Source organism: Mus caroli, unplaced genomic scaffold (genome assembly GCF_978045245.1).
Source record: "Mus caroli unplaced genomic scaffold, Mus_caroli_1 scaffold_18, whole genome shotgun sequence".
In the NCBI taxonomy this organism is placed as follows: Eukaryota; Metazoa; Chordata; class Mammalia; order Rodentia; family Muridae; genus Mus; species Mus caroli.
Genome location: NW_028227273.1, coordinates 23,521,070 through 23,534,497, shown reverse-complemented (window position 1 = coordinate 23,534,497; position 13,428 = coordinate 23,521,070). Strand labels below are relative to the sequence as shown.

Here is a 13,428-nt window from a genome sequence, read left to right as displayed (position 1 = left end):
AAGCAGTCTATAGCTTCAATGCAATCCCCATCAAAATTCCAACACAATTTTTCACAGATTTAGAAAGAACAATTTTCAGCTTCACATAAAAACATAAAAGTCCAAGCATAGCTTAAAACAATCCTAGATAATAAAAGAACTGCTAGAAGTATCACCATCCCTCATTTAAACGAGTATAGAAATAAAAAAGCAGCATTGTATTGGCATAAATGCAGACATGTTGATAAACTAAACCAAATATCAATTCACACACATAGGGAAACCTGAGTTCACAAAAGAAATCAGAAATACACACTAGAAAAAAGACAGCATCTTCAATAAGCAATGGTAGTTAAACTGGATATTTGTGATTCAAAGAGTCCAAAGAGATCCATATTTCTCACCCTGCACAAAACTCAACTCCAAAGGATTTAAAGACCTCAACTTAACAAGTACCTTGACTATGGCAGGAGAGAAAGCAGGGGAGGCTTGAACTCACTGGCAGAGGACAGACGTTCTGAACAGCAGAGCATCAACACAGGTACTAAGAACAATGATTAATAAACAGAGCCTCATGAAATTCAAAACTATCTGCATGGCAATAGACATTTGGGCAAAGTGGCACCCTACAGAATAAGAAAAGATTTTTACCAACTATGCATCCAATAGAGGGGATAATATCTAAGATATATAAAGAACTAAAATCAATAAAATGAATGCCAGCTCAGGCTGGCAAGGATGCAGGGTAAGGAGAGCTCACTCATTGCTGGAAGAAATACAAATTTGTACAGCCACTATGAAAATCAGTGTGGCTGTTCCTCGGGAACCTGGGAAGAAATCGACCTCAAGCTTCACCTATATCACTCTTGGGCCTTTGCTCTAAGGACTCTACGTCCTACTACAGACACGCTTGCTCAGCCATGTTCACTGCTGCTCTATTCATATAACAGCCAGAAACTGGAAACAGCCTATGTGTTAACAAATGGAATATTACAGAATGGAATATTATTCAACAGGAGAGAGACACAAAGAGAGAGAGACAGAGAGAGACAGAGACAGAGAAAGACAGAGACAGAGAGAATGAACAGGAGGAAGGAAATAATGAAATTTAAAGGTGAATAGATCTAGAAAAGGAATCATGCTGGGTTAGGAAACCCAGAGCCAAAAAGAAAATGATATGTATTCTCTTATGTGTTAGCTATTAAGTCTTAAGTAACCCAGCCTCAATCTTTATAACCAGAGACTAGGTATAGATTAAGTGACTGGGGTTAGGGGTGGCGAAGTATTTTCCTAGGAAGGAGAAATAGACAATTATGGATGGATAAGGGTGGGGAACTGTGATGGTTTGTATATTCTTGGACCAGGGAGTGGCACCATTTGGAGGTGTGGCCTTGTTGGAATAGGTGTGACCTGGTTGGAGTAGGTGTGTCACTGTGGGTGTGGGCTTAAGACCCTCACACTAGCTGCCTGGAAGTCAGTCTTCCACTTGCAGCCTTTGGATGAAGATGTAGAACTCTCAGCTCCTGCTGCGCCATGCCTGCCTGGATACTGCCATGCTCCCACCTTGATGATAATGGACTGAACCTCTGAACCTGTAAGCCAGCCCCAATTAAATGTTTTTTTTATAAGACTTGCCTTGGTCATGGTGTCTGTTCACAGCAGCAAAACCCTAACTAATACAGGGACTTAGAACAGGAAGATTAAATGGAAAGAAGGAAGGAAGAGGAGGCTAATGGAGGAGATACAGGGAGAGACAACTAAGGCTAAGAGCCATTTAAAGGGTCATATGGAAACTTACTTCAGTAAAATCACCTTAGAATATATGCATTTATAAGAGAAATCTAAATGAAATCATAAAATCCTTCACCTCAGGACTCAGAAGAGAAGGTAGAAAAATTGTAAGATAGACACAGCAGGATTGACAGACAAGAACTCAGAGACTGAGGCAGCATGTATGGAGCCTGCATGAGTGAAAGCCAGATGGGGTTCCAGAGATGAGAGGGGAAGTGGACATGAGGCCCACCCCTAACCCAGAAGCTTATAAAGGATAACCACTTATAAAGGAAAAATTAGATTTCTCCAATGAAGTTATCACTAGATAAAGACACCACACTTAAAGAAGGTCCCTTGCCCAGTAGTAGACAGCCAACACAGGAGGAGTTTGTTTTTTGAGATGTTTTTTTTGTTGTTGTTGTTGTTGGATTTCTTTGTTTCTGGGCCTTCTGGGTCTTTCCTGGCTTTTTGCCTTTAAGATGTCTGTGTGTCTCTGTGTGTGAATGTCTGTGTCTCTGCACCTGTGTGTTTTCGTTCCTTCTCTGTTTTCCTACTCCTTTTTTTTTGTCCTGTTCAGGTTTCTTTGTTTCTATTTTACCTCATTTTCTTCTCCTTTCTTTCTTTTAGGAGCCTGTTTGTTTTCAAATGAGAGAGAGTAAGAAAAAGTATGGATTCAAGGGGGTAGGAAAGATCTGGAAGGGGTTGGGGATGGGGAGAGTGTAATGAGCAATGTGCGGGAAAAAAATCTATTTTCAATTAAAAAAGAGAGGTCAAAAAGATGTAACCACCACAATGAACACTTACTCTCCTACTGATGTATATGGTATTAGCCGTCCATTCCAAAAACATTCAAAGATCGGCCTCTTCCCTCGAGCTGCTTTCTCGGATATGAAACAGTCATCATCGTCGTCTTCATCCTTTAGCTCTACAGCAAGAAGTTAAGTGGAACATTTTCATCTCTGCACACCAGGAACAACTTTTCCTACTTTGACATCAATTTCTGTAAGGGCACACTGAAGTGGTCTCAGAGAAATACAACTACAGTCCTTCAAATTGCATGAGAAAATCTTGTTAATTAAAAGACAGACAGATGTCTAAGAGCTCACAGTTAATATAAATGATTACCTACACACAATCTAATATGAAGTAGGAATAGCACAAAGCTGACAGGACTAGGATCTTTAAAGTACTCTCTCTCTCTCTCTCTCTCTCTCTCTCTCTCTCTCTCTCTCTCTCTCTCTCTCTCTCTGTGTGTGTGTGTGTGTGTGTGTGTGTGTGTGTGTCTTCCTTTCTTCCTTTGCCTTCCTGTTTTCTTTTCCTTTTTTCCAGACAGAGTTTCTCTGTGTACCCCTGGCTGTCCTGGAACTCACTCTGTTGATCAGGCTGACCTCACACTCTGAGATTCACCTGCCTCTGCCTTCCAAGTACTAGGATTAAAGGAGTGAGCCAGCTTTTAAATCTATTTCTTTAAAAAAAAAAAAAAGTTATATATCCAAAAAGACTTTTGTATTGTGAATTCCGTTTTCTCCATAAATAGGCTCTTGAAATCTGTACCTGAAACACAATTTCCACAATTCTACTAAACTAGAATGCTCACACAAAAACCATCAGAAATGTACAATGTCAAGTAATAGCAAATTCATCTATTTTGGACAGATCAAGAGTACTCAATTTACCTTTTTATAAGCTATGATGCTTCCAAATTCAGATGGGCAGAAAATTACACACTATCATTTATCAAAAGGAAATCAGTACAACTATCAACAATATTGTGCTTTTTAGCAATACATTCTTAACTATCCAGCTAAAGTGAGCATATGCTCCTGATGCAGTAACACACACTGGCAGTGAGTCCTCTACCTAAATTAACAGAGCCTTCTCCTCCCAAAAAGCCCCTGGAAGAAAGCTTCAGTCAATTTAGATGTAATATGTCACTTTGGTCTTACAAGAATTTAAGCATCATCATCATCATTTGAAGAACTACATCACTCTGTCTAGAAATTTTTTTTAAATCAGAAATAGCAAATGTGGTAGGGACCAGAGGCCCACGGGAGACAGCAGCACTGACTGACAGCAGAGACCCATGGGAGACAGCAGCACTGACTGACAGCAGAGACCTATAGGAGACAGCAGCACTGACTGACAGCAGAGACCCATAGGAGACAGCAGCACTGACTGACAGCAGAGACCCATGGGAGACAGCAGCACTGACAGCAGAGTCCCATAGGAGACAGCAGCACTGACTGACAGCAGAGACCCATGGGAGACAGCAGCACTGACTGACAGCAGAGACCCATGGGAGACAGCAGCACTGACTGACAGCAGAGACCCATGGGAGACAGCAGCACTGACAGCAGAGACCCATGGGAGACAGCAGCACTGACTGACAGCAGAGACCCATGGGAGACAGCAGCACTGACTGACAGCAGAGACCCATGGGAGACAGCAGCACTGACAGCAGAGACCCATGGGAGACAGCAGTACTGACAGCAGAGACCCATGGGAGACAGCAGCACTGACTGACAGCAGAGACCTATGGGAGACAGCAGCACTGACAGCAGAGACCCATGGGAGACAGCAGCACTGACTGACAGCAGAGACCTATGGGAGACAGCAGCACTGACAGCAGAGACCCATGGGAGACAGCAGCACTGACTGACAGCAGAGACCTATGGGAGACAGCAGCACTGACTGACAGCAGAGACCCATGGGAGACAGCAGCACTGACTGACAGCAGAGACCCATGGGAGACAGCAGCACTGACTGACAGCAGAGACCCATAGGAGACAGCAGCACTGACTGACAGCAGAGACCCATGGGAGACAGCAGCACTGACAGCAGAGTCCCATAGGAGACAGCAGCACTGACTGACAGCAGAGACCCATGGGAGACAGCAGCACTGACTGACAGCAGAGACCCATGGGAGACAGCAGCACTGACTGACAGCAGAGACCCATGGGAGACAGCAGCACTGACAGCAGAGACCCATGGGAGACAGCAGCACTGACTGACAGCAGAGACCCACGGGAGACAGCAGCACTGACTGACAGCAGAGACCCATGGGAGACAGCAGCACTGACTGACAGCAGAGACCCATGGGAGACAGCAGCACTGACAGCAGAGACCCATGGGAGACAGCAGCACTGACTGACAGCAGAGACCCATGGGAGACAGCAGCACTGACAGCAGAGACCCATGGGAGACAGCAGCACTGACTGACAGCAGAGACCCATGGGAGACAGCAGCACTGACTGACAGCAGAGACCCATAGGAGACAGCAGCACTGACTGACAGCAGAGACCCATGGGAGACAGCAGCACTGACTGACAGCAGAGACCTATGGGAGACAGCAGTACTGACAGCAGAGACCCATGGGAGACAGCAGCACTGACTGACAGCAGAGACCCATGGGAGACAGCAGCACTGACTGACAGCAGAGACCCATGGGAGACAGCAGCACTGACTGACAGCAGAGACCCATGGGAGACAGCAGCACTGACTGACATCAGAGACCCAAGGGAGACAGCAGCACTGACTGGCAGCTACTCTTGTACTGATGCTCTCATTAAAGCATGCCTGCACTATTCCAACAACTGACCTTAGTTTATCCCCTTTCCCTACTTTTGAAGACAGAGTCTGGCCATACTGTCCATGCTGGCCACGAACACTCCTCCCACTTCAGCCTCACGAGTGTTGGATTAAAGACTATAATACCACACACAGCTTCAGTTTCTTATTTAACCCTCATAACATCACCAAAACAAACAAACTCATTTTACATATGGCAACACCAACATAGGGAGTGGTTTGTCTAAAACAACAAAACCAAGAGTGACAAAGATAGGACTTGGGTCAGAAGACTAAGGACAACTAAAGAATTTGAGAAGTTTTAAAATGGTTAATTCATAAATTCAATGCAAGTGAGGCATTATTGTGCACTCTTAACATTGCAAGACAGGGGGGCTGGCGAGATGGCTCAGTGGTTAAGAGCACTGATGGCTCTTCCGAAGGTCCTAGTTCAAATCCCAGCAACCAGCCGGGCGTGGTGGCGCACGCCTTTAATCCCAGCACTCGGGAGGCAGAGGCAGGCGGATTTCTGAGTTCGAGGCCAGCCTGGTCTACAAAGTGAGTTCCAGGACAGCCAGGGCTACACAGAGAAACCCTGTCTCAAAAAAACAAAAAAAACAAAAAACAAAAAAAAAAACAAATCCCAGCAACCACATGGTAGCTCACAACCATCCGTAACGAAATCTGATGCCCTCTTCTGGTGCATCTGAAGATAGCTACAGTGTACTCATATATAATAAAATAAAATAAATAAATCTTTAAAAAAAATAAATAAGAACAATGTTTAAAAAAAAAATTACAAGACAGAAGGAAGCGAGGCACTGTTGCACGTGCCTTTAACTGCAACACAGAAGGTTAACAGGATCCTGGCTGCACTAAGGCCACACTCTGTATCAAAATTACATATTTTTCAACTTAATCATCAACAAACTCACTGGATATTGTTTGGGTTGCTTTAAGCAAATGAACATTGTATAGAAAATATTAAGGTAAACACCTATCTTACACTGAGCATACTCACACACAAAACATAAATATTACATATAAAATTACATACATACATACATACATACATACATACAAAGAAACAAAAAATCCTATAAGATCTTTCAAAGAACTTTAAGCAGGAAAAGCCTTATAAGGGTAAAAAGTATAATTTTAAAAAAAATGAGTAGATATGATTGTATGAAATGTGAAAATTTAATAAATATACACAAAAGAAAGACATTGTAGAGAATAAAAAGAGAAATATCATGCATACACATAAAAATTGAGCTCAGTAAGATTAAAAGAAAAGCTTCTAAAAGTCAAATGCTTTACTTTTTAACATGGAAATGACTATAAATAAAAATTATATGTTTATATAAATATATGAAACTATTAAAAATAAAGTAAAACAAGTATATGAATTAAACATAGATAATTCATAAATTTATTTTAAAACAAAACCAACAGACTATGAAAAGTTATAAAAGTTCCAAACACTAACCATGTTAGCAGGAAGCACTGTTTTAACTTTACCCAGTCCTACGCCCAACTAGGCATCAGTCAGAGAATACTATCCAAAAATCACAAAATCCTATTTTCACCCGGCAGATGAGATTAACATACTTGATGGAAAGCATGGGTCATCAGGAAAGGTTTCTCTATCATATAAGAAGGGATGGTACCGGATAACCCCTTCCACTACACCGTCTCCTTCAACGTGAGCCTTGAACTCAAAACTATCAGACGCTGTGTTTATATACAATGTCTGCATGTCATCTTGTATTTCCCTTAGGTTGATAATCTTAGGTGTCTTCCCCTTTTCAAACAAAGAAATCTAAAATAAAAATAAAATAAAAATAATTAAGTTCTATGGTAACTTTACTTTTCCCAACCAAAATCCCCCTTGCTTTGTGAAAGAGTCATCTAGTTAAGGAATCTACAGATCTGCACAAGATGCACATATCTACCCATGGGCGGATACCGCTAAGGAGCAGCTCGGTGAAGGCTGCTCAGTTACAAAACAGAAGGTAAACAGAACAGGGTTAAGTTTTCCTGCTGGAAGTGCAAAGAAGACCATTTTACATGACATTCCTCTGCGTGTCCGGACAAGGACAAGCAGAACCCAGGGGTTTGGTTTTTGGTTTTGTTTTTTTTTTTTTTTTTTTTTTTTGGTTTTTCGAGACAGGGTTTTCTCTGTGTAGTCCAGGCTGGCCTCGAACTCAGAAATTCACCTGCCTCTGCCTCCCAAGTGCTGGGATTAAAGGCATGCGCCACCATGCCCGGCTGCAGAACCCAGTTCTAAAAGGCTCTGTGCTTTTAAGTCCGACCACGGCCACAAGACGACTCTCATGAACAAACACGATGCCATAAACAGATATGTCCCCCTTTCTCCTTGCTTTCAAAAGCATTACGCTCCATCACAATTCTTATCTCTACAAAAGAGTGAACAGAGGGGAACCAAGGGCTGTTTACCAAAAAGTTTTTTAAAAAAGTAAAAAAAAAAAAAAAAAACCCCAAAAACCATCATTGGGGTAATATTTATAATATCCTTGGGTGGACTTTTGTCTTACTTCAATATCAATATTGTTGAAAGGTCCAATGGCTTTGGCTGTACTTATTTCATTTCCTTTTGGTCCATGAATATAGTAATGATAAATATGCCTAAAATAGAGAATAACATTATTTTTTACTAACATGACAGTATAATTCACATAATCTCCCACCAAAAAGAAATTTCTATTCCCATCATTTAACACACTTGCCCAACACTTCATCATTGGGGAATTGTCTCATGCACGCCACAGGGGTCACCTACCACTGAGCTACACATCTAGCCACGCACTCCCAGAATTTTTTTAAAAAACAATATTCCAGTGGCAAAATAAACTCTGAAATCCAGTATTACATTTAGATTCAGATACACAATTTGTCTAGGCCACAGAGTTAGCTTTATTTAACCCAGTCTTTTTCACCTTCCAAAGCCATATACATTCCACTTCAAATACAATTTAGCAAATAATTTTTTTTTTTTTTTAAGTAGAAGAAGTAAGAGTCTCTAACTCTGTGTGCTAAGGTTATTCTAGAAAGTATTCAAAGAATCTGGTAGTACTGGCATGCACGCCTTTAGCGGTCTTCAGAGTACGGCGGTTGGTTACTCTAAGTTAGGGTTTCTCAACACTGGCACTAAACTATACCAACATTTCAAAATAAAATTTAATAAATTCAACAAAATTCCATTAAAAGTCACCAGGAATCATTGGCTTATTGTTTTAAATAAAATAATATTGTTTACCAAAAAGTTTGTGTGTGTGTGTGTGTGTGTGTGTGTATATATATATATATATATACACACACACACACATATATATACATATATATATATAAAATGTTATTTTGTTTAAGACAATAAAATATTTCTAATTATTCCTCAAATAGGCATTTATGAATTCCTTCTCATAAATTAAAACAAAAACAAAAACCTAGGTTTGCAGGGATTGGTAGTATTCACCTGTAGACCTTACAGACAGAGGCAGAAGGATTGCAAGTTCCAGGCCAGCCTGAGATACAGAGTGAGAATCTATCTCTAAGAGAGGGGAAGAGAAGGTGGGAAGAGGGTGGGTAGCAGAGAGAACAGTAAGACTTAGCACCCTAGCCACTCCTGAAAATACTAACATAAACAAAAATGGTTCTCCTAAGAGTCAATTGTTTTTTATATAAAAAAACAAAAAAAGTACACTCTGCTAAGATGTATATGTATGTAATATAGACTTAAGTATAACAGACTTTGAAGTAAATATGATTTTTAAATATTAATTTTGTGAAGATATACCCATTTTAAAAGACTCCATTATTACAGACTAATAAAAAACTATGTAAACAACCTAGTAAGAGTAAATATCACTTAGATACAAGGAAAACCTAGGAAATCTGATTTGATTAATGTGATATAAACGTTCAGAGGTTTCTTAGAATAGCAATGATATTTTAGTACTTAGTATTACTTTTTATTATGGTACATTTTAAGGAATGCTTGTGCACTTATTTCAATGGGCTCAATGTGTTCCTCTGTAGAAACACAGTAGATATTGCTATAGACACTGAAGATACAGGCACGAATCCTAAGGTGAAAGTAGGGAAAGTGCAGCCACAGGACAGAAACACTAAGTGTGACCTGAGAATGGAGGCGGAGCTAACCAAGTCTCAAGCTGTTCTGTACACTGTAGCAGGTGTCAAAATCCTTGTGTTTCAATTAGTGCTGAATATGTGAGGTAATCTATTTTAATTTTTTGAAGGAGCAGATGAATAACCGTTTGAAAATCAACATCAGAATAGTGTGGAATGTACCAATGCAAAGAAAACTGGATGAAAAGATACCAAAGAGACTTCAATATCTCGCTCTTCTCTGTCTTTACAAAGTAGAGGGCAAAGGGTACACTGTAAGCCCGCAGTGGGGCTCCTGCCTGTAATCCCAATACTTGGAAGACAGGGAAGAGGAGCATGGGAGGAGGTCCAGGCCAGCTGGGGTCTGCAGCAAGACCCTGTCTCCAAAGAAAAAAGAAAAAAAAAGGAAGCAGGAACATTTCTTAAACCAAATTACTTACGTTAGCTGTCGTGTCCAAAGATGTAAATAATTTTTCAAGTACTGTATGTGCTCTGGCTGCACCCCTGTAATAACCACAGCAGTGAAGCTGTCTTTCTCCTTCTCTTCCTCAATAAGACTGTGTAGGAATCTTTCATCATCATTTGTAATGTGAGCAGAGTCAGCTGGCTGAAACAGTCAATAAAAACACAATAGGTCAGATCACCTATAACTATAATTACATTTAAGTGTTAAAGTGATTTAAAAACCTTATTTTTAATGTTTCAAAAACATTTTTAATGCTGGGTATGGTAGCGCATGCCTCTGATCCCTAAGGCAGGCTGATCTCTGAATTTGAATCCAGTCTAGGCTACGGAGAAAGAGCTCCAGGCAGTCACAGCTGGGCTGGTAGACTGGGCTGATGGAGAAGCGACAGCACCCCAGAAGCTTGTCATGACCAGTTCCAACAGGGAGAGGGTGTGACTTCATACAGCTGAATGGGAAGACCGGTGCTGATGTACAGTGGAGCAAGGAAGCAGACAATCGGCAGGAACAGTCTCTGCAAACGACAGTCTCTGGAGGGAACAGTCTTCAGGCCATGGGCATCAGGAGGAGGGAGCTACAACAGACATCCTTTGCATACCCTACCAACATTTCCACTCAGATCAAGAAGGAATTGTAACATTTCTCCTTCTCACTCAGCACAAAACAGGGGCCCAGCATTCAATGTCCTAGCACTATTTCCCCTGCACTCTGTATTACTATAGATCTACAAAGGAGAGATGACTAACAAGTACAAGGCAGAGCCAATATTAGGCTGTCTTGAAATCTCTGCAAGGAAATTGGTCCCAAACACTTTCATTTAGCCACAGGGAGATTCTTAGGAAAAGGGCAAAAAGTAGCCATTTTCCTTGCCAAAATATCACAAGAATGGTCTCTGGCCTAATTACTTATATTGTCGCCCTATAAAATCTCTTGAGCTGGGCTTTCTCTTAGCACTACTGATTTTCAAGTTCATACTAGGATTGTCCTCTAAGCGCTGTTTACAGCATCCAATTGCTTTATTTAGTCCAAAGTCTTAAAGTCTACCACATTTCACAAACAAACCAAGCACAGCACAGTAAAGTCTACCATAGAAATACCACAATCCCAGGTGCCAAATTCTGTCTTGGTTATGATTTTATTTATTGCAGTGATAAGACACCACAACCATGGCAACTTATGAAAGAAAGCATTTAATGGGGTCCCATGGTTTTGAGGGTGGTAAGGTCCTTGGCCATCATGAGGCATTGGGCAGGCAGGCATGTGCTGGACCCTCTTACATCTTGATCCACAAGTGTCAGGCAGAAACAGCTTAACTGGGATTGGCATGGGCGTTTGAAAATATAATCCCAACCCTCAGTCACATACTTCCTCCAACAAGGCTACACCTCCTAATCGTTTTCAAAACAGTTCTACCAACTGGAGACCAAATATTAAAAAACATGACTCTATGGAGGCCACAAACAAACAAAAGACACAAAAATATGGAACTGATCAGGTAAGTACTTCAATGAAAAGTCATTGACAGTATATATAACTTGAGTCTCATTTCTCAAACCAAAAGATCATATTTAAAGTTCAAATTGTCACAGCTATTCAAATTCTAACAATCTGTAGGGAAAAAAAAATCCTGTAATTTGGGGAAAATGTTACACAAAGATAACCAAGCACTATGTTTATCATTATACAGAAATCTTCCAAACAGATAAAATAATAGTATAACCTTCAATAGAAATCATATGCAGCGACTTTCAACACCCTCCTCTGGTGTCAGGGGTACCAGGTACATAGGTAGTATACACACATTCTTTCAGACCAAACACTCATACACATAATCTTTTTAAAATGTGTTCATTTTCTAAAGTGAAGACAACTCAAGATGTTGATATAGGAAATGTTGGAATCAAAGCTCTAAGTATACATATTTTTGGAACTCAGAACTGTAAGGAAATCCAGCAAGCTGTTGTCAGTGCCTTTCTTGGGCACTCAGGTATTTTACTGTTCTCCTATAGCATTATACACAATTTGTTTTCAAGTAAGAAAGACATTTTAAAACTGTTACTTGTGTTTTAAAGACTTATTTTTACTATGTGTAGATGTATAAAGGGATATGTGCCAGTATGAAGGCATGGGTGTAACAAAATCTCATGCCTCTAATTCCAATTTCCTAAAATTACATTATCCCTGATTTCTATTGTTACTTCATAACAAAGACTTTAAAATTGACATGCTGAGCCAGAGAGATAGCTCGTGGGTAAAGCACTTGACACCAACCTGAGTTCAATCCCTGGACCCTCTCCTTCAGGCTGTCATCCTCTGACCACCACATGTACACTGTGGTACACGCACACATCCCACATAAAATAAATGAATAAAATACCAAACAATTATAAACACAAATCCAAACCAAAGTCTGCAACTTTTTAAGTAATTTATATGAAGTTTCCTAACTTATGTAAAAAGTTTTAGTTTAAAAGAAAAAAAAAGAAAAATACATTAACAATCATTTTGCTACTTATATAACTAACTAAAGGAAAATATGAAAATAAAACATCAAGTTTTTAAAACATTGACATCTCAGTAAGTCAGAAAATATCCTGTCTTATCATGTGGCCAAAGGAATAAATGTGTAAGTAAGCTATAAAATGCACTATACCTTTCTGTTTCTAATGTACCCACTATATATTGCCTCTTTATTTTTTTCCTTCTTCTCAAAATCTTCTTTAGAAAGCACCAGCTCATGAACATCCTTGGAGTCGATAGGTTTGCTTATCATCTGCCAAACAAGTTAAAAGCACATTAAATCCTAATAGTGAAGCTTGTCAAAACCAAAATATTTTCATCAGTTTTCACTTTCAGGGAAATTTTTTACTTACTCTGGCTGATTGCCCAACAAAGAAAACAGCCTGCTTGCCTCCGACACCAAAATAGGAAATATCACTGTTCAAACTGCGTGGTACTGGTAATGGCCGGACATACCCTGAGTGATCACTAGAAGAAAACAATACAGTGCTTTAAAACAATCTTCTTGAAGGATACGGGAATAAGGGGTCTGACTTTGAGGGCAGCATGGGATATATAGTAAAACTCTATCTCAAAACCTCCCTCCCATTAAAAAATCCTACCAAAATCAAATGTATCCTAGGCCTAGAGATGCAACTCAAAGGTAGAGGCTTTGCCTAGCATCTGCAAAGCCCTGCATGTGGTACAAAACATACATGCATACAAATACACATAAAATAAAGTTGTTTTAAAAAAAAATCATAGTAGATAAATGTCACAAAAGAAATTACCTACAAGACAAAAATTAAAGCAACTATATTTAGATGTTCAAAACACAGAAACCGTAACTATAAAGTATAAGAGTATAAAGTATAAGGGTTCAGTGCAGAGCTCTATCAGACCTTCAAAGAAGACCTAATACCAATGCTCCTCAAACTATTCCACTAAATAGAAACAGAAGGCACTCTACCCAATTCATTCTATGAAGTCACAATTAC

The 13,428-nt window shown here is 40.0% G+C and overlaps 1 protein-coding gene across 1 annotated transcript in view; it reads right to left on the bottom strand.

Moving 5' to 3' along the window:
* Smchd1 (structural maintenance of chromosomes flexible hinge domain containing 1) overlaps positions 1 to 13,428 on the bottom strand; it is a 122,251-nt gene that overhangs the window by 82,086 nt on the left and 26,737 nt on the right. Inside the window, exons 6-11 of the mRNA XM_085833192.1 lie at positions 12,805 to 12,919; positions 12,585 to 12,704; positions 9,909 to 10,075; positions 7,878 to 7,968; positions 6,931 to 7,141; positions 2,557 to 2,677 (exon numbers count right to left, since the gene is read on the bottom strand). Of these exons, the coding sequence (XP_085689318.1) occupies positions 2,557 to 2,677; positions 6,931 to 7,141; positions 7,878 to 7,968; positions 9,909 to 10,075; positions 12,585 to 12,704; positions 12,805 to 12,919 (825 nt within the window). The remainder of the gene's footprint in view (positions 1 to 2,556; positions 2,678 to 6,930; positions 7,142 to 7,877; positions 7,969 to 9,908; positions 10,076 to 12,584; positions 12,705 to 12,804; positions 12,920 to 13,428) is intronic.